Source organism: Sciurus carolinensis, unplaced genomic scaffold (assembly GCF_902686445.1).
Source record: "Sciurus carolinensis unplaced genomic scaffold, mSciCar1.2, whole genome shotgun sequence".
Classification (NCBI taxonomy): Eukaryota; Metazoa; Chordata; class Mammalia; order Rodentia; family Sciuridae; genus Sciurus; species Sciurus carolinensis.
This window is the reverse complement of record NW_025920755.1, coordinates 5793-26048: the sequence shown is the minus strand read 5'-3', so window position 1 is coordinate 26048 and position 20256 is coordinate 5793. Positions and strand designations below refer to the sequence as shown.

Genomic DNA, 20256 nt, shown 5'->3' with positions numbered 1-20256 from the left:
ACAGTTGGTCAAGTCTTAGAGAAATTTTTAATAATTTTATCTATGATTTTGTGTTCTGTAAGGGAAGTCCTACTGGCTGCAGGTGCTGTGGTCTGGAGCTGTGGCTCCAGCTGGCTCTTCACCTCCCCAGGCAGCTTTAGCTGCTCACCTCCTGCCTTCTGGTGACCTGGGTCCTGCCTGGCTTCCTCCTTCCCGCCCCTGCTCTGATCTTGCTGCCACTTTCTGCTTGGGTGGCAACTGGGTCACGCAGTTGAGGGAAGGTCCATTGCCTGCCATTGTTCTCAGTTCTCATTGGGACCTAGGCATGGATGGGAGAGGGTCAGGGTTGATCCATGCCCCACAGCATGTGGGGATGGGGCGAGGTGGTGTCAGAACCAAGGCAAGGTGGACGGGGACCTCTCATCCATCCCTAACCCAGGTAACTAGTACATCCAGATACAGAGGGTACAGATTTGGGAATTGTTATGGCTTGAATCTAAAAACATCCTCCAAGAAGCTCATGTGTTAGCAACATGGCAAGGTTCAGAGGTGAAAAGACTGGATTATCAGAGTCATGGCCTCATCAATGGGTTAATCATAATTTGAATGAATTAACAGTGGGAAAGGCTGGAGGAAGTAGGTGACTGGAGTCGTGGTCTTGGACTGTGTAGGTCCTGGATCCTTCTTCTCCTCCCTCTCTCTGCTTCCCAGCTGCCATGAGCTGAGCACTTTCCTCCACTACACCCTTTCCTCTGATGCTTTGCCTCATCTCAGGCCCAGAGCAATTGAGTCCACTGACCATAGACTGAACCTCTGCAACCATGAGTCCCAAATAATCTTTTCCTCCTCTAAGTTGTTCTTGTCAGGTATTTTGGTCTCAGCAACCAAAAGCTAACACAGGGGCCACCATGGTTGGGGTGGAGGATCAGAGGGAAGACAAGGTTGACTTCTCTGCCCCAGCCTGGACCCCTCAAATTGGTTTAAGGAGTAAATTATAAATATGTAAATGAATTTCTCCCATGCTCTCTTAAACTCTTCTCTGGGGTAGCCGCCAGGGCTTCCCACAAAGGTACCAGGTCCTTTCCTCTGGATGTGCTAGAATTGCCCTTTGCTGTATCCCCTGACCTTGTGGCCACCTAACTTGCACTCATGATCCTGGAGGGGATTTAAAAGCAAAAGCCTGTTTTCTTTCTCTCTGTTACAGCAGTTGCCATGTTTCAAAGGAAGGCTACTTTATCACTCTGGGTCCAGATGAGAAGGACAGAGATCACAATCCCCTTGTGGTAAGAAATGAGCTTTTGCTATTTTAAGCCGTAGACACTTGGGAGTTGTTTGTTGTTGCTGCTAAACACTGCCTATACTGATACATGTAGTCTCTGTGTTAGATCAATTTTCCTAGCATTCTCTTGTGAATAATAGACATGTACCATGTTCACTGAACAAATAACCTTCTCCTGTCCATATTTAATTATCTTATGTAGAAATGTTATGTAGATAAGTCTTGACTCAGTTGACCTGCTGGACAGTTCTCGGCTTCTATGTCAAACCACCATCTTGATTTCCTGACTTCTCTGGTTGGACTCATACTTCTTTCTTCCCTCTTTCCTTATTTTCTGCACTCCTCTTTCCTATACTCCTGCTTCTTTACATTCTCCTTTATACAGAAAACTTTTCAAAAATCATAAGTAGGTGGGTGGCTTCTGGAAGTACAGCTCAGATACACCCTTCTATTCTCCATGTCATCTCTTCCTTCAACTGCAGCAAACATTGGCATTTAGATGTCTGTGGCATCTGACTCAATATGACAAGAATGCGACTGAGCAGCATCTTCCAGAACCAGCGTCATTTCCCCAAGTCTTGTGCCTCCACCACCAGCAAACACGCTCTTCCCATAGCTTTGTTTTAGGTTTTGCATCTGTTTTATTTATTACTGTCATGTTAATCTGCCCAAGTCCTCTGCAAGGGCTGTCAGATTCACTAGGGCCTCTGTGTCCACACTTCCTGCTACATTTCCAGGACTCTTGATCTCTGTCTCAACTGCTCTGCAGATGCAGACCTGCCTTCCTTGTTTATAACATCCCTTTTAAATTTATTATGTGACAAGATCATTAATAGAGAATAGTGACTCTTAACTGGCATTCCAGGATTGATGCATAACTTCTTTTTGCATGTAGAATTTCAGGTCCAAGCACTCTCTACAGTGGGACCAGAAGTGCTGAAAGTCATGCTACCCAGATGAGGGAAGAGCAGAACTGCCAAGAGGGGAATGGGAACACCCAGGCAGGACCAGCGCAGCTTGGGGATTTCCCAGAATAAGGGTGGAAACTGGGCTGTGGGCACAAAAGCCCATGTGGAATAGGAAATGCAAACAGGGATGGGCTAAAAGGAGTGGCAATCTTTGCTGCCTAGAAGGGTCACTAGAATTAGGTGATGAGGGCTGTAAGTCCTTGGGGTAGACCCTCAGCTCCAGCTGGCTGTGGTCAGTGGTAACAAAGATCTGGCATGATGAGATACTCAGGTTTTCAAAAGAAACCAGAAATAGTAATTTTAGGTGAGAAATTGGTAATGTAGGAACTAATTTAAAAATCTTACAAGGTTCTCCCAGAACCTTTCTGGGAGTCAGGTCCTGTGTGCAGGCTGCTGTTTTGAGAGCTCTGTGTCTAAAGGTGAGGGGAGAGGGAATCCAGGGTGAAGCTGAGGGAGTGGTACATTCACGGCATCATACAAAGAAGAGAGAAAAAGCAGGATCACAGGGGACAGAGATGACTCCAATTCTCACAAAGTCGGTCAGGAGAGTACCTGGTACCATGCAGTCCTATTTCCAAAATGATTAGAAAAATCATGGCAATAACCACCCACCACCCAAGCACAATGTGCTTAAGAGGCAGATGGCAGGGAAACTTCACAGCAAAACAGAAAATAAAAGAAAGGGTGAGTCAAAAGGCCATGTGTGGTAGCACAGTACCTTCAGATGGGTTGGTGCAGAGCCATTGGTGGACACACACGTGTGACCGACCAGGATGGGCCACAGCAAGGAGGAGGTGGGAGTGAGTGTGGTGTGATACTTAAATACCTTGACTGTTTATCTATTCATTTATTAACAAGGAGAGTTGAGGATATCTGTACAGGGAGGGGAGAAGCCAGGAAAAGGAAGGGTCAGAATCCAGGAGGTCATTTTGAGAGCATCCAGTTGGAAAGAGATACTGAGCACATCCATGTAAATGCTCCCAGTCATGACAGGGCAGGTGGCAGAAGAAAGATTCCTGTTTTCTTCAGGAAGTTCAGGGAAGAAAGAGAAAGAAATTAATGGTATCAAGTTGTTGGTGAACAGTGAAGTGGAAGGAAGAGACTTGCTGGCTCTCAGTTTTTTTTTCCTAAATAAATCATAGTGGACATAGGGCCCTGTGTCTCCTGAGGATGTGATACAGACTCTTGGTTGTGGGAAAGCTCAAATTAATCATAAAACAGGTCTTGGATATGGAGGAGAGATTAGTCATCTAGAAATAAACCAAGGATGCATTATTTCATATCTCTGGACTATGCTCAAAAATGCATCCAACACCACCAGAATATTGGAGCCATACGGGATTGTCTTGGGTACACCTGGTAACAGAGACTTCCCAACAGGCACACTCTGAAATCAGTCTCCACTCCTGATATTCAGAAGTTGTTCTGGGAGCTCATGGCTCTTCTTCAGAGCCTAGCACATGCTCTATTCCAGTTGGGACTGTGAAGGTCCAGGCCTCCCCCACAGGGTGGCTTCTTTTTAAGACTCCTGGACTGAGGAAGATGAATACAACCTTTTCATTTAACAAAGAAAATCACTCACTGTGCATGACTTACATTACCCAGATCATGACAGAAAGCACAGAGGAAAATAACTCTGCCTCACTCCCCTCATAAAAATGGCAGCGTTTTCAAGCCCAGACCCTCTGAGACTGTGTAATACCAAAGTGCCTCTGTGCTTCTCACTGGTCTGTTCTCAAAATGAGCCAGTGTAAACATGTTGGGACGTGTCTAAAATCTCAGATCCCAAGGGCCCATCACCAGGACTTGTAAGTGAGTCAGTCTAATTGGAGACCTAGAAATCGACATTTTTAATCAAGCTTCCCAGGTGGACCTTAGGTTATATTTCTAACAAAATGTTCTGCAAGTTCTGATGAGTAAAATTCTTATCCTGAATTTTTTTTTTTTTGGCAGGAGGTGAAGGGCCTGGCTTTGACAAATCATCATTTGCACACACACACAAAAAAACACACTTTCCTTGACTTGGGGAGTCAGAACAAAACAGTGGATTCAGAAAGAGAATCTCCTCTCATTGAAGTAGAAGACCTCAAATCAATTGAGATTCCAGGGGACCCTGGCACATTCTCTCTTCCATCTCTGCACACAGAAGAGAGGCGGAGAAGATGCGACCTCCACCCAGGATCCGCAGGGCAGACAGTGGAGCACACATGTGCACACACAGGTGTGAACTCCAGTTATGACAATGACTTGCCCCATGTTTTCAGGCTGCTCATCTTTCAGAACTTTCCAGCCTGTTGTTCCAGGGGCTGTCACACAGCACATCCTGATTTTGGTTTTGAAAATGTAGCTGGTGAAAGGATGCTTTCAGGAAAACTGAGTCAGAAGCACAAACCAAGTGTGCAGAGGAGGAGGGAGAGATACTACCAACGGTGGAGTCAGCTGGCTTCATGTGTAACCTGCAGGGGATTTTCTCATAAATCCCCACAATAACTCTAGGAGGCAGGTTCCCCTGGGGGTCCATTCGGCAGATGAGGAAACCAAGATTAGGAGTAAGTTAAGGCCCTAGACTGGCAAGTGAAGGGGAAGGATGTGAGCCTGGTGCAGATCAGAGTTCAGGTTCTTCATCACTGGGAGAGGTGGGAGGCTCCTGGGAAGGACACACTGGGGCTGGTGGGGCATGAAGGGAGAGGGAATCTGGGCAGATGGGGCTGGGGTGTCAGGTCTCTTGAGTCTCTCAGGCCCTGTTCCAGACTAGAGGTATGTTGCAGTGAACAGCCCCACAAGGAAGAGATGGGGAGAGTGCTATTTCTGGGGTGCTTTAGAAAGTGTCAGAGGAGCAAATGGGGTTAGTGTTAAAGGGTGTTGAACGAATGACCAACAGTGACACCAAGGTCCCTGGGCATTTGGAGAAATTCAGCTTTTCTAAGAGCACTGAGTCATCTGCCTTGTAAGTCATGATTCTCAACAGGGGTCAACTTTGTTCCCCAACCCCCCCAATGACATTTGGCAATGTCCAGAGACATTTAGATGTCACAGCTGGAGAGGGAGGGTGCTTGTGGTGTTCAGTGGGTCTGTCCACAGCTGATGCTAAATGTCCTTCAATGCATGGGATGACCCCACAACAAAGAAAGACCTGCTGTACTTATCAGTAGTGCTAGGTAAAGGAGGCAGGGACCCCCATTTGAAAGGTTTTTGAGCAAGGAAAGGAAAATGGCCAGGGTAATCCAAAAAGGGTGTTGCAAGTTTTGCACTCATGCAGTGGGTGTCCAGGCAAGCCCTGGCTGCTGGGGCACCCCACAGCCCTTCCTTCCCAGGTTCTACTTTATTAAATTGCTCTTCCTGGAATGACTCTCCTCTGAATACTGCAGCTTAGAAGGCAGAAATCTTTAACTGAATGTGCCTTTGAACTTTGGGATTAGGATATTATTATTCTGCTGATGTCAGTCATTAACCTCTGTTCAATAGGAACCCCTCTCCTGGAAGAAAACTACTGGGAATGATGGAAGTCTCCTCCCCAAACAGGCACAGAAATGTTCACAGGACCAGGCAACTGTAATTGCTCTGATGTTTTGCATATTTATGTTCAAAACCTTTGCATGAACTGTTACCTTAAAAAGGAAGGATCAGTTCATCTTTAAAAGGGGGTGATTGATCACTGCCAATTGGGCATTCCCTCATTCTTGGCTTCCTCTTTGCTTCCTTAATAAGTTCTTCAGGAACACCAGTTTGCTATTAAAGACAGGCATTCATCATAAGCCAAGCAGAGAGGAGGCAGCTTTGGATGGGCACAATACCTTATTTCAATCCAGTGTCCTTTCTGTTCAATTTGATCTGTCGCTTCATTAACATTTGAGGAAAAACACACAAAGACATTGGTAAATATTAATCAGAAATGCACAGCCCCTTTCCTGACTCAATTACTTACCCATTATGGGGTTCTCCAGTGATCATGCCCTGCTAAACCTCCTATTTGCTTAAAAGTCAAGTGAGAAGCACTTTGCCCGGATTGCCTGTGCACTCTCAGCCACCTCAGTAGTCTCTAGCAGTGGGGAAACTGTCTTTGTTTCTTTCTCCCACCTTTTATCAGCATTCTTCCCAGTCTGGTGTCTGAGTGTATGTAGGCTCACCCTCTGGCCCCTGGCCTTAGTGCTTTCTCGATGGGTTTTAACTTGGCCTGACAAGTTCAGATGACTTGAGGCACACTATGTACATGTACTCAATGGTCAACACACCCACCTCATGGCCCCTCTGTTGCACATGCGATGTCTTTGAGCTCCAGAGTCCATTTCTTCCACTTCAGATCTCATCAGACCATGCAAAATTCCCATCACCCTTTCCACACTGGTGGAAGCAGGTCCAAGTCATGATCTCTTATTATCAGTGAAGTCATTAAAAGTCTGTCAGATCAATTGAGCTCTGACATAACATTAAAGAAGTTCTTGGGTGAAATCTATTTCTCTATGCCTAAAACATGTAAGTTCAATGAGGCTCCTAATGAAATCTTGTCCCACCTGTGCTAGCTCCTCAAGTTAACAATGAATATTAAAATGCAGGCTACAGGGGCTGGATTCATCATGGAACATCAAAATCTGAACCTGAAAGGCCATTCTACTTGAGAATCTGCTGTGGCTGCCAGGATGAGGGGCAGGTCTCCAGCCTGATCAGGTCTGTCTACATGTGAGCCTCAAATTATCGGCAGCAAAAAGAAGTCAGATGATTTGAACTGAGTTACCAGGTGTGAAGGTGACTTAAGTGATTGTCCACTTCCATCCCTATTTCAAAACCAGGTTGGAGCTCTGTGCTCAAAAACGGACAAATGGTTTTTCCCCCAACAGTTTCTTCTTGGCTTCTGCATGACAGTATGTCTTACCCCAAGAAATTAATGTGCAATCAGTGTGCAAAAACACATTAGGCACTTGAACCTTTTAATTCTGTGGAAAGGCCCTCTACAGCCACTCCCTGAAACAGACCACAAGAGGTTTATTTCTGAGAAATTCTTGGGTCCTTTGCCATCTGCCAAGCATTTGAGAAATAAAGAGGTGGAACCATAAGATACCTGGTTTTGCTCAGATACAGGCAAATCAAGCCAATAGAAGAATTATGTTTTTTGACATACTCAGGCGGTATAATTCTTGCACAACAACTTGTTGCCATGGTACTCTTTCTACTATGACATCCTGGAAGTTGTACCTTTGACACCAGGGCATTTGAACTTTTCTTATACTTGACCCACAATAAGAAACACATTTGTTATTATGACCCACAAACTACATGGGCATTTATATAAAAAGAAACAATATTTAAAATTTATTGCATCCCTTGCTGCACATAAGTTGCTCTGATATATTCTAATGTGCTCTTATTATTATTTTTTTAACCATGCAACATCTTTATTATGTATAGGTGTTTAAAAGTATTTCCTTAATACCTCCAGACCCAGGCATAAATAATCATGCACTTCACATATTGAAAAATGCAACATAATCATTGCCTAGAGAAGGGAAAACTGTCCCCAATGTGAGCTTAGCCAGGAGGCCAGTTCATCTGCTGACCTCCAAGAACATGTAGATGAATGTGATAGACCGACTGTCCACCTTCTGCACCTTCAATCACCACCATTTGATAACCCCTCCTCAGGCCCAAAACAGCAGAAAATGTCTTGCCAACAATCATTAAATGTCCAAGATTTTCATCATCATCTTCTGTAGCAGAAATCTGGGCTATATGTCTCTTGGGTATCACCAGAAACTGTGTTGTTGCTTGAGGGGAAATGTCATGGAAAGCAAGACACTGGTCATCCTCAAAAATTAATTTGGCAGGGATTTCCTTGCGGATGATCTTCCCGAAGATGGTGTCGCTGCCAGGCTGGGCGAACTGAGCCTGGGCGATTTCATCTGCCATCTTGGCCTCCCTCCCACACGGTGGCCAGGGGAGAAGTCCGAGAAAATAACTTTTTATAACAAAAACTTTTGATTGTTCCAAGTACATGTTGCCTTTGCAGCACATGTCCATCTTCCTGGGACAAGATGGACTTGCACAGTGCTGATGATGCTACACAAGACATTCTGGAACCTCCTTTTGGTAACTTTGTTCATACCAAATTTGCAAGTCTTGCAAGAGAGCAGGCTAGTTTCTTTATGGTTGCATGTGATTTGGTATTGAAAACTGTACTACCTGGCTCACCCAACTACCTTTTTTCACTAGCTTTTCTTTCCATGACTAGTCATTTCCAGAAGTTATATTCATTTTAAGACAACGAAGTCCCTGCCTATAATGGAGGCTATTTGAGACATTATCCTGCAGTAGAATTTCCCAATACTAATGTGACTCTGTCATTGAAGAGTTTAATGACATGCACTTTTTTTTTCCCCAACCATTAAGGCAACATGAATCCCAAATGTGAACGGGGGAAAGAAAGTCATAAGCAACAAAGGGTTTAGACTTTCACAAAACCAGACAGGTGGGTCAGGACCCAACAATGACCTGGAAAACAGGAATGTAAAAGTGTTTGCTTCTCTAGAAATGAATGGTAGGGGTGAGGTTGAGCCCTCTGCAAGAAAGTTAGGAGAACAGAGGCAGGGACCCCTCCAGTGAGTGCAAACCAGGCCCACCTTTTACTCTCTAGCAAGTTAACTGACCTCAGTGGGTCTCAGGGTGGTCTCTCAAGCAAGTTAACTGACCTCAGTGGGTCTCAGGGTGAAGAGTCACCTGGGCCATGCTGTGGGCCAGGCCTCAGGCACTGAACTTCCACCAGTTCCACCAGCTAGCATGCACAGTGGCCTGAATCCAGCACATGAACTAAATGCAGTCTCATTTACAAACAGTGGGTTCCTTCCCTGTTCCCTTCACTGTACTTGAAGACAGATCTTGCTCTCATGACAAGTATAGTCTAATTGTGGGGGGATGGCAATAAATTAGTAAACAAAAGATATTAGGAAGTATGGTGCCTAGTGGACAGGGGACCATTCCATTGCTTCCAGACTGAGCCGGGAGGGGGTCACCATCTATCCACCACTGACACTAGATTTATTTGTAGGACCAAGAGATGGCATTGGAGGTGGTCCAAGCACATAGGCAAAGACTCACAGGTGGTTAAATCATGCTGAGACATAACAGTAAGAAAATATGCTAAGGGAGAGAATTGTAACCATCCAAGGACACAGAAAACCACAATCCTGGCCCCAGAGCTGCATTCCTCATACAGCTCACCTGGGTTCTTATGCTATAGGATAAACTAAATAAATCAAGGGACTCTTGGGGTAGATCAGAAACAAGCCTGTAATAAATTCCCCTAAACTTCCTTGTCAGTGACTTGTCTGGAAACTTCACTTCTTTTTGAGAATTAAAAAAAATATTGAATGCTGTGGACATGTGGTAGGAACTGAGAAGGAAATTTCCCCCTGAATTTCTGCCTAATTTTGGAGGAGGTTAATTAATTGGCAACCATTTAGTTTGGTGGAGATTAGTCACATGTTGGATTCCAATGGTACAAAAAGAACTTTCTTTTCTACACATTAAATGTTTTACAGTTTTATTAAATTATGAACAGTATGAACCATTAGGTCACTTTTAGTTGTTGAATTACCAATAGCTAACACAGAGCACAAAATAAGCACTAAATAAAAATTAGTTGAATAATGAAAGAAAATGAAAGCAAAGGCTTTGAATCTGGAAAATCTGTTACGTCCGGTAACTACACTTTTTGAATGTTCCTATGTGTTAAATGTTTTCTGTAGGTTGAACAATTTTCTAAGACACAGGCATTATTATCTTTATTTTATAGGGGAATGAACTAAGCATTATGCACTATGCATTATTTTTGTGGAGGCTGAGCCATATTCAACAGTCAACCAATAATTGAGCACCAACTACGTACCAGTCACATGTAGCCAGCTACTTAGGTTTGTCTGACTCCAAATTCTAGACTCCTGGCCACAATGCTGTTGGTTCTGAGTGAAACATGCTGGCAACCAGGTTTACCAGGCCCTAAATCTGACTTAGCTTCCCAGTCACCCCAGGAACCTCGATGCCAGGCGAACACAGGAAAAGGAGAGATCCTCACACCCTCAGGAAGAGTGCATTTCTGCACATCCATGCACGTGTGTCCTAGCAGCCATGGGATCCATGACTGCTGTATTTCTTATTAAATCTAACAATCATTTTCACCACAGAACCCAGGCCTAGCTATCCAGCAGTGATTTTCCATCTGGTAGCCAGACATTAGGACACATTTTTAAGCAACTATCTGGACATGTTGCATGGATCCCTTGGGCTGGATCGGAACTGGAAATAGAATGAGTGTGATCTGCGAGTCTCCAGGCAGCATTTCTGGGCTGAGAGAGAAAGGTCAAAGGAGATGGGAATTCTCTCTCCCATCTGCCTGCATCAGGAAATCACAGTTGCTAAGAACAGTCCTCTGGGGGTTGTGTCAGAGCCTGGCCCCTCAAACTTCTTCCTACACAGGTTGGGATGCAGTCCATTATTTTGGGAAAATCATGGGGCCATTGACCTTGGAGAATAAAGAGAGAGAGTTATTATCATGCCTCGAGGGCATTCCATCTGTGGGGAGTGGGCTTAAATCAGTGGCTCTCAACCACAGCGATTTTGTCCCCACCCTCCCTTAGGCAGGACTCCTCCCTGCCCCAGGGGATATGTCTGGAGACAGTTTTGATTGAGTCAACAGAGAGTGCTGCTGACATCTAGTGTTATGAGACTGGGAAGGAAGCCACACATCCTGCCCTGCATAGAGTGTCCTGCCCTGATAGAGAACCATCTGCCCCAAGTACCAGTGGGGTGGCAGTTGGGGAAACCTGGTTTAAAGTATAATGATGACACTTGTGATAGTGATGCAAAAACTTGGTGCTCCTGCTTATTGTGGGATCATCATGGCCTGGCTTTTGCTAAATCATTGTCACTGGTTATTTAAATCCCATGTTAACTCCCATGTTGTCTTTATTCAGTGGAAAGGAGGAACCCAGCCCTGAGAGGGTAAGGGACTGTTCAAGGTCATAGAGCAAGAATGTTGCAAAACGGAGTTCAAACCTAGAACTTCCTGGCTGGAGAACTCTTCAACCCTAGACTGTTAGGCTGGTCCTCTTGGTTCAGGAAATGTCCCGCAGGTGCCTGGGAGAAATCCTGTGCTGGAAGGTTCTCAGCCTCAGCCCTGGAAGCCACTCCTCCCCTTGGTGTCCTTTGCTTGATGAATGTTGGAGGATGCACTTCCTCCTGCTAGCCTTCCCTTCAAGGTGCTGCCACAAAAAAATTTTATTTAAAAAAATAAATGTACTTGCAAATTCCATCACATTCTCTCTAAGAGGTTTCATAATACAACATGTAAGTTTGGGGAAGAGTCTGGAAGGCAGAATTTTTCTGACAAAGGGATAGCTAAGAGATCAGCTACTGACTATTCATAACACGAGGAAAAACCAGCATCCCTGATTCTTGGAAGCTCAGGTACAAACAGGGAGCTGCGGGATTCATGTCTTGTCTAAAGTCTAGGTGTTCTGGGCAAGCAGCAGCATTTTTGACACCTGTTATAATGACATGCTGATGCAGAAGTTCACGTTAGACTCAGAGCAGATCTGTGTGAAGGTCGGCAGAACTCTGCCAGGCAGATGCAAAGCACTGTGGGAAAGGGCTCATGGGTTTATTCTTGGGTAAACTTGGGAACTGCATATAGTACAGAAATCTCCTAAGGATCTGCAGAGGGAAGAATGCTCTAAGGTGCACCAAGCCAGAGACCCACATGTTAGACTGTTAGCCTCTCACTGAAACTCTTCAAGGACTATGGTAATGATGATTGACTCAGACCAGAGAAGGCAAGCCAGGTGTGTTTTATAGGTCCTTTAGTAAATATTTTTAAAAATTACAATATTTATAAAGTTGTTTTAAATGAGAGTGGAAATAAAACCTAAGTAGCATATTAAACATGGAATCTAATGACTTTATTGCTTAGTCAGGGGACAGCAAATGTTTTCAGTAAATATCCAGGTATTAAATATTTCCAGACTTGCAGAAAAGAGAGCCTCTACTCAACTATCCAACTCTGCTGTGGTGGGTGACAGCATCCACAGACAGCACAGGAATGACTGGGTCTGGCTATGTTCCAATAAAACTTTATTTACAAAAACTGTTGGCAGTCAAATTTGACCCAAGGGCTATAGTTTGTCAATTCCTGGACTAATAGGAAACCAAGTAAAATTGAAGGGGAGGCATTTTTAGTGAAATAAAGATAAAAATAGAAAAGTGGTACATCAAAGCATACAAAATCACAAAGAAACGTGAAGACTGGGGAAGGTGGTGAGACCCACATTGGGTCCTATGTTTTAGGTGTGATTCAGGGTTATCATTGTTATAATAATGAGTCACTGAATCATTTATTCTCATATTCAGCCTGAGTTTATTGAGTGTTTATTATGTTCCAGGACACTCTACAGAGCACTGGACTGGGATTTCAACTGTGAATAAGACAGGCATGGTCTCTGATGAATTTTCTACACGTTATGAGGGAATAGTTATTGTGGGAGAATGAGGCTTCTCTGATGAATAGTTTATAAGCAAACACCTAAAGGATGAGAAGAAACCAGGCATTAGAAAAGCCAAGGGTTTAGCATTCTGGAAAACAAAGAGGATAGGGGTTATATACATGTCCTGAGGGATGCGGCACTCCCATGCTGCTTCAGTGTGGCTGCAGCCCACCAGGAGGGCAGGGAAGAGGGTGCCACCATGTTGGAAAAGTAAGCATGGGTTAGACCAGGCCAAAGGGCAGGCCTGGGCACCACGAACAGGCTTCAGGCAGAGGAGACGCTTAGGTCAATGTTAAGGTTACTCTTACTTCTCCATGGGTGATGGACCACAGGGGAATAGTGGGGCAGGGATCCCAACCCTACAACCATAGCAACAAAGCAACGTCGGGTCAGGTTGTGCTCACCTTTGAGTATTACTTGTTAGGTTCTCCCAATAACCCATTGGAGGAAGTATGTAATTACTCCCAGTTCACAAAAGCAGAAGCTAATAAGCTGAGAGATACATTAAGATGACTGGTTTCCCACAGCAGACAAGCATCAGAGGACACAGCTCAGATCTTTGTGACTCCACGTGTCAAACTTGCATGTACTGAGAGTTGATAACCTACAGCCCAGGGCCAAATCTGCCCCACTAGTTTTGTTTTTCTAAATAAAATTTTATTAGAAAACTGTCCACAGTTGCTTTCCAGCTAAGTATACATAGACTGTATCATCTACAAAGCAGAAAATACACTTTCTCACTGTTTGCAGAAAAAAATTGCCAACCACTGGTGTATGTTATAATGGTAGGAGGCTCTTTTCTTGGCAGAAGAATGTACAAAATTAACACAATGTGACTGAGATGCTTCCCCACCAGCTTCACTGTCCCATAATGTCATTTGACTATGGTTTCCCAGATCCTTTCCCATTGTGTTCTTGTGCAGTATTTTATCTTAACTCAGGACTTCAAAATAATTTTAAAGAAGACACAGCAATACACAAATTACCACTGAGAGAGAAATGTTTCCAGGAAGGGCTTCAGAAGGAAATAATGACATAGCATGTGACAGTAGGTGTCATGCAAGGGAATAGTGTTTCCTTTTCCCCATGGCTAACATTTATCCCCAGGTAATGCCTTGTTTGTTAGTCTGTCTCAAGGAAAAAAGAGACTAGCAACCCACACTTTGTCAAACAGATCAGAGTCAAGAGCTAACATGAGAAGACTCAGGTTAACTGATGAAATGCCATCTGGTAGCCAGAGCTAAGACAGAGAGCGAATTCTGGCTTTGAATTGTGGCCGAAACTTCAATTGACATTTACTTGACTCAGTTTACACATCAGAAATGGATGTGACAACATGGAATGGTAACTAGGTTGGCTTCTGATTCAACTAAGGTCCCTCTGTGTACAATTAAAATTGACGTCAAGATGCCCTCCCTTGGTGACCAACACAGGTGCCAGGTTTTAGTGCCCTCTCTGAGCTTCTAAGCTACCCTGCTGTGAGATCCTTCATCCACTGAGTTGGAAATGTGTTTACATCAGTGGTGCCTCTTTTCCTCCTAAAAAGGAAATTGTGAGACCCTGACTTCATCAAAAATCCTAGTTAAAGAATAGATGGATCTTCACATGAAGGTGATGCTTTGCACCTAAAATATAGTCATATTGCAAAGTTTAATGAGAAAAATCAGAATATAAATGATTTAAGGAGCAGGCAAATTTAAAATGACTTAAACCATATTTTAAGCAAAGTAATTTGAGTCTGTCACTTTGTCAGATTGACAGGCAACCCATAGGTGAAAAACTAGGAGGGGAAAAGAAACTTAAGAGAACCAGCTCAGGGTGACACAATTCCTTTCAGGGGACAATGCCTGGGAAACCTCGGCATGTCTGCCTTTCCCTTATCCATATAGAAGGGTCTTCTGTGCTGTTATCCCTTCTTTAAAGAAACTCACTTCTTAAATGTATTTGAATACTGAATTTTATTTACAACTGACAGTGAAAATCTAGCAATAATAGCTACAGAATTGCTGGTTTGATGTGGCCCTCATTTTACATCAATATTACACACTAAGATAAGTGCATTACAATTAAACCATTAAGAAGTTTATCTGTGTACCATTTAAAACACCAATGCATTCCATCAGAGATTCTGCTACCTTCCAGAGTGCTCTCATAAGGGAATGTAAATACATGTAAATATTTGATATGGTAAGTATTCTATTATTTGAATTAAATATTAAATAGTATCAAGAGTGTATGCATGCTTTGTGATATGAAAACATGGCATGTTTAAAGCAAGCCAGCAAACACGAACTGGCGGAAAACCAGACTCCACAAAACCTGGAAGGCCAGGAGACAGCCAGCACTCCAGGCACTTCCCACCAGCGGCTTTGCAGAGCCTTGGTATATTTTTCAAATCAAAGGCAGAGGAACTGCTGCAAGCTAGCTTAAGAGACAGAGGAAGCCACACCAAAGCGCAGCAGTGCTGGTGGGCCTGAGCCCCCTGGAAGGCAGCTGCTGTCAGTCATGCTGGAAGGTGGGGAGCAGGTGCACCTCACTCTAGCAGAGACTTCCTCCATCCCAACCCAGGTCAAATCCCGTGTCCACATTCTACAGCTTACAAGAGTTTAGGTGGAAGGAAGTTCTTACCAGCAGCCTGGTCTGCAAACCCCTGCGTGTCTATCCCTGGTGACCTCCTCTCCTGCCTTCACCTGCTCGCTCACCCTGGGCAGGGAGTTCCCAGGCTTCCCCACAGGTCTGCAATTTCACCTACTACTCCATGGACTGGTGGGTCCTCTCTGGGCTCTCTATGTGAACAGCTTATCTTCACCCTTTGGGACTCATCTAATGTGTCACCTTATCTGAGAGTTCTCATTTGTCCCTGCATCTTATGATCTGACTTTCTTTCTTTTTTTTAATCTTCATAGCTCTTATAACTGTTGATTGATTTGCTTAAATGGTTAATATCAGTTTCTCCAACCATGCCATGGATTCCTCAAGGGCAAATCTCTTCACCATTCCATCTGTAGTGTAGAGCAGTGTTTGGCACAGCACCTGTGATACGTGATAAAGTTTTGCTGAAGACAGAAGCAGATTTGTGAACACCAGCATCCTGTGCCTTAGGAAACCCCAGATGCATCCCTTTCTACTGTGAAGCAAAGCATATACTCCCTTTTGACGTATCTGTCTGCCTGGAAGTTGGAAAAACTCTGTTTTAAAAATCCCATTCCTGTGCCTGTCACTGCAGGCTGAAACAATTCACTTCATTCTTTTCCTCCATGGGGGCTCTGCTTGGGACTGCTGGGTGTGCCACATCTGTTTTATGAGCTAACATTTATTTTAGACACTTTGGTCTGTTGGACATGATCCCGTAAGCCTGGACTCTCAACTGACATGCTGTTGAACATAATGGGGAGATTTAAAAAGGTATTGCTGGGTCATGGAGAGGATTTCAGAGGGCCAGGAGGAGGAGGCTGAGAGGAGCCACTGAATGTCACTTGGTCCTCCCAGGCAGGTGGGAGCTTAGGCTTAGAAGTGCTGCCTCACTTGCCCCTCCCTCACCAGGCCTGGAATGCAGAGCAGCCCAAAGGCTGCTTGAACCTCAGTGATCCCAGTGAACTTGGGCATTGAATCACAGCATTGCACACAGTTGGGACCTTCCAGCTCTCAGAATCACTGTGTGGTGGCCCAGGCCTCAGGAATCCCAAAACACTCCCTTTCTCTGACAAGGCCTTCAATTAATGATGGAAAGTGAATTGTTGCTGGGCATTGCTCAGACCTCCAGAAAAATGGCACACCTCGGTCCACAGTGCAATTCACACAGGGAAAGGCAGGGTTTTGCAGGTTTTTGAAAGCCATAAAAATCTCCATTTATGGGTTGGGGCTGTAGCTCAGTGGTAGAGTGTGCCTTGCACATGTGAGGCACTGGGTTTGATCCTCAGCATCACATATGAGTAAATAAATAAAGATATTGTGTTTATCTACAACTAAAATATATTTTTTAGGAAATCTCCATTAGATAAGAACCTTTAAAAATTTTAAAGTTTTGTTATTCATTTGTATCTTGAGGACAAGGCTTGTGCATTCTACAGAATAAAAGTGTCTACAACTTAGCGCTAGCAACAGTGGAGAGTGAACACCAGCAGGATAGAGGCAGGGTGATGGTGGCCTTTGAATTCAAATCAAACTTTCATTTCATGCCAATATTTTGCTACAGCATGAAGGACAGAAATAGGACCCTTTGAGGGCCTTAATTTTTTCCTTCATAGAACTAGAAAAAAAATCAGTCATTGCAATTTCCTTCTGTGGTCATTTCTTTAAGGTCAGTTTAACCTCAGTGAATTGTAACTCCATGAGGGCAGAACCAGGAACGTCTTGCTCACTTAGAACCCAGAGTCTATTCCAGCACCTGGCACATAGCAAGTTCCCAGTAATAACTCATTACATGAATCCAAGTTAAGGCCTGATGCCCACCCTTAGTAAGTGCACTGTCCAACAGGGAGCAGATGGGAAAATAAAGGCAATGTACCAACAGGTGCCACCAAACAAGGCCCAGGACAGGAGAGAGCAACAGAGGAGGGAGTGCTTCTGCTTGACAAGATGGGGTCCTGGATGACTTCCAGGAAGGCCACCAAGTCCTAGTGAATTACAAGACATGGCCGGATGGAGGGACGAGCTTGGGAGAGGCATGGAAGAGAAAAGGTTGTGGCTCCTCTTTCTGAAGCACTGTTCTGAACATCACCAAGACGACCCGTTGCAGAAACAGCAGGTGTAATGTCCCAGCCAAGTGCCAAGGAATGTGCCTATCTCCAGAATGGACCTAGCCAGAGGGATGGAGGAGGTACAGGGCCCACCCTGCCATCCTGTCAGCCCCTGCCAATCACTGGATCGACAGACCTACTATTCTCTAAATAACCAGAAGCAGCCACTAAAACACACATCAGAAACCAAGAAGATGAAGTCCCTTCCTAGGGCTCTATGAGAGCTGTAGGTACTTGCAGGTCTTCCTCCCCACCCTTCTTTTCACAGCTGCAAGTCAGAAGCACAGTACGGACCAGGCTGTACATGCAGGAAAGAGGAAAGGCACCCACAGGGTCATCACGGCTTTGATCCACAGTCTCTCCCAAGTGTTGGCAGCTGAAGACTGAGGCCTGGCCTTAGGAAGTCTACATTCTAGGAGAGTTTCAGGATTTTGGGCCAAGTATCCAAGTTGCGGAATTTGCATGTGGCTGTGGAGAGCACTGAGGGACTTTACACTAAGGGGGATATGTGCGGTTTTGGTCTTTGGAGCTGAAGATTCTCCTTGAAATATCCCTCAGAGTCCCACTTTTATACTTGGAGAAGCATCTGACCCCGGTCAAGAACCTCAGTTCTTCTCTTCATTCATTTGAGGATATATCTGTCAAAGGCTGGAAGTCCAGCACTGGAAGGATCCTCCTCTTCCTTCGGACTGCTACAATAGTTTGCTTTTGCTTCCTTGGTGTTCACTCTTAGGCCCATTTCTCAGCAGAGCCTTCCCTGTCCATCCTGTCTAATATTTAACCCTCCACCCTGACCCCTGATTCTTCCTCTACCATGTCCTTGCTCTTTTCTCCTTGGCACTTCCTCCTTAGCACTCCCTTACCTGATGTGAATATTCTTAGGCAGGAGCATTTATTTGGTTCTTTGGTTTATTGCTGTATGCCCAGCTCCTGGAAGAAGGACAGGCATAAAATGACTCCTGAAGAAAGACACACTCCCTGTGCTGTGTGGTCACTCAGCCATCACAGCAGATGCAAAGGCAGGCCATGGCTTTCAGACCCTGGAGCTGCAGTTCCCCCAGCACCTTGCAAAGTCAGGCCTTCCAACAAGCATTTCCAAAGATCCAGGTGGGAGGCATGCATGGGGGCCACATACTCAGGCACGCCTTCCCTCCCCCTGAATCACCCTCCTCAGCCCAGGCCCCCTCCACCTTAACACAGGCAGTGGGACAGAAGGGAGACCTCCCAGGGAGACCAAGCCTGGGTAAGGAGTGGCCCAGGAGTCTGCAGGGAGACAAGGAGGTCTTGAGTGACAGGAAGCCAAAGGGCTAGTGCTGAAGGTGTGCAGCGGCTGGGCACCAGGGCTGCCATGTCCTCCGCTCCCTGATGCTGTCCTCCTTCCAACGACCTTTCTATGTGGCCCCTTGGTCGCCCCTCTTCACGGCTCCCCACAGACATCCCTTCTGTCATGATTTGGCTGCTCTCACTTATTTCTTCTAGAAGAGGCACATTCTTCCTTAGGATGCAGAGAACTTTAATTGAGACAAGCAGTGGACACTCAGCACGACCCACCACTGCAAAGATGCCCAGACTAGAGGACACAACCTCCGAGCAGGTGACTGACGCCAGATAGCACCAGGGTGGGAAGAGTTGGGCCTGAGTGTGGCCACCTGCACCACGACCTGGCTCTGGAGGTCAGGTGGGCATTGGTGTGGCTGGAGAGGAGAGCCCCAAGGAGCCCTCAGGAAGGTCGGCCAGGCTTGTGACTCGGAGCCTGGATTCCCACCACTGGGGAATACTGGGAACATTCAGGGAGATTCTGAGTGGCCTTAACTCAGGAATGTGCCTGACTTTGGAGCTGGGAACATTCCTGCCTCTGGATCACTCTGGGCTTATGGTTAGGACCATGGGCTCTGGACCACCGGGGTTTGAATATGAACTTTCTTATTCACCCTGGGGAGGGGCAGACCTTGCCTTCTTTTGGGGCCTCCATTTCTCTATTCCTGAAAGGGCATCAGTACAGTAATACGTGCTGTACCACATCGCATCCTTGACACGAGTCTGTCATGTAAGTGCATGCTCATAAAGGATGCGGCTCCACGCCCAGGTTTTGTCTTACCTAGCACCACTGCCACTGTGCAGACATCCTGGGTTGACTGCTCATGCTTCTCCTAGAGCTTGGGTCACACTCCAGATTCTCTATAACACACAGAAGTAGCCACTAATGGTGGAACAGTGGTGGTACCTATGAAACCCACTAGGAGCGAGCACAGGGCTACGTTCCTCAGGTCTGTGATACACCCAGCGCCATCCCATTCTGCAGAGAAGTGGAAGCTCAGTGGAGATACAGGCTTGCACACAGGCACAAAAATCTAGTAAAGGAAACTCTTCAGTGTCTATTGCAGGAAAAAAAAAATGCAGCAATGTACCTGGGAAATAAATTGCATTAGCCGAAGCAAAATGTTAGTTCCAGTCTTGTTTTTGGTCTTGGTCAAAGATCCTTGCACATGAAAAGCATGCACTGAGCTTGAATTCTGGCTTTAAAATGGAGGTTGGGTGCTTAGGGATCAAGGAAGGCAGGCAGGCAAAGGAAGGAGTGAATGAGAACAAGGGAGGAGTCTCTAACCACAAAAATGCGACATGAAATGAAGAGTTGAGCTGGCTAAAAAATTCCTACCTACACTCAGGGGTTCCTCACTAACCAAGCAGGAAGATTAGCGGTTGTCCTCTGCGTGGACAACAGCATCACTTAGTTTAGGCTAATGACATATTCTTAGGTTGACTGT

The 20256-nt window shown here is 45.2% G+C and overlaps 1 protein-coding gene across 1 annotated transcript; it reads right to left on the bottom strand.

Annotated features, from left to right (window-relative positions):
- Window positions 1-7749: 7749 nt before the first annotated feature.
- On the bottom strand, window positions 7750-8127 carry LOC124975893 (adenosine 5'-monophosphoramidase HINT1-like). The gene has a single exon (XM_047538377.1). It carries the CDS (start codon window positions 8125-8127, stop codon window positions 7750-7752), a length of 378 nt encoding a protein of 125 aa, XP_047394333.1.
- Window positions 8128-20256: the final 12129 nt, after the last annotated feature.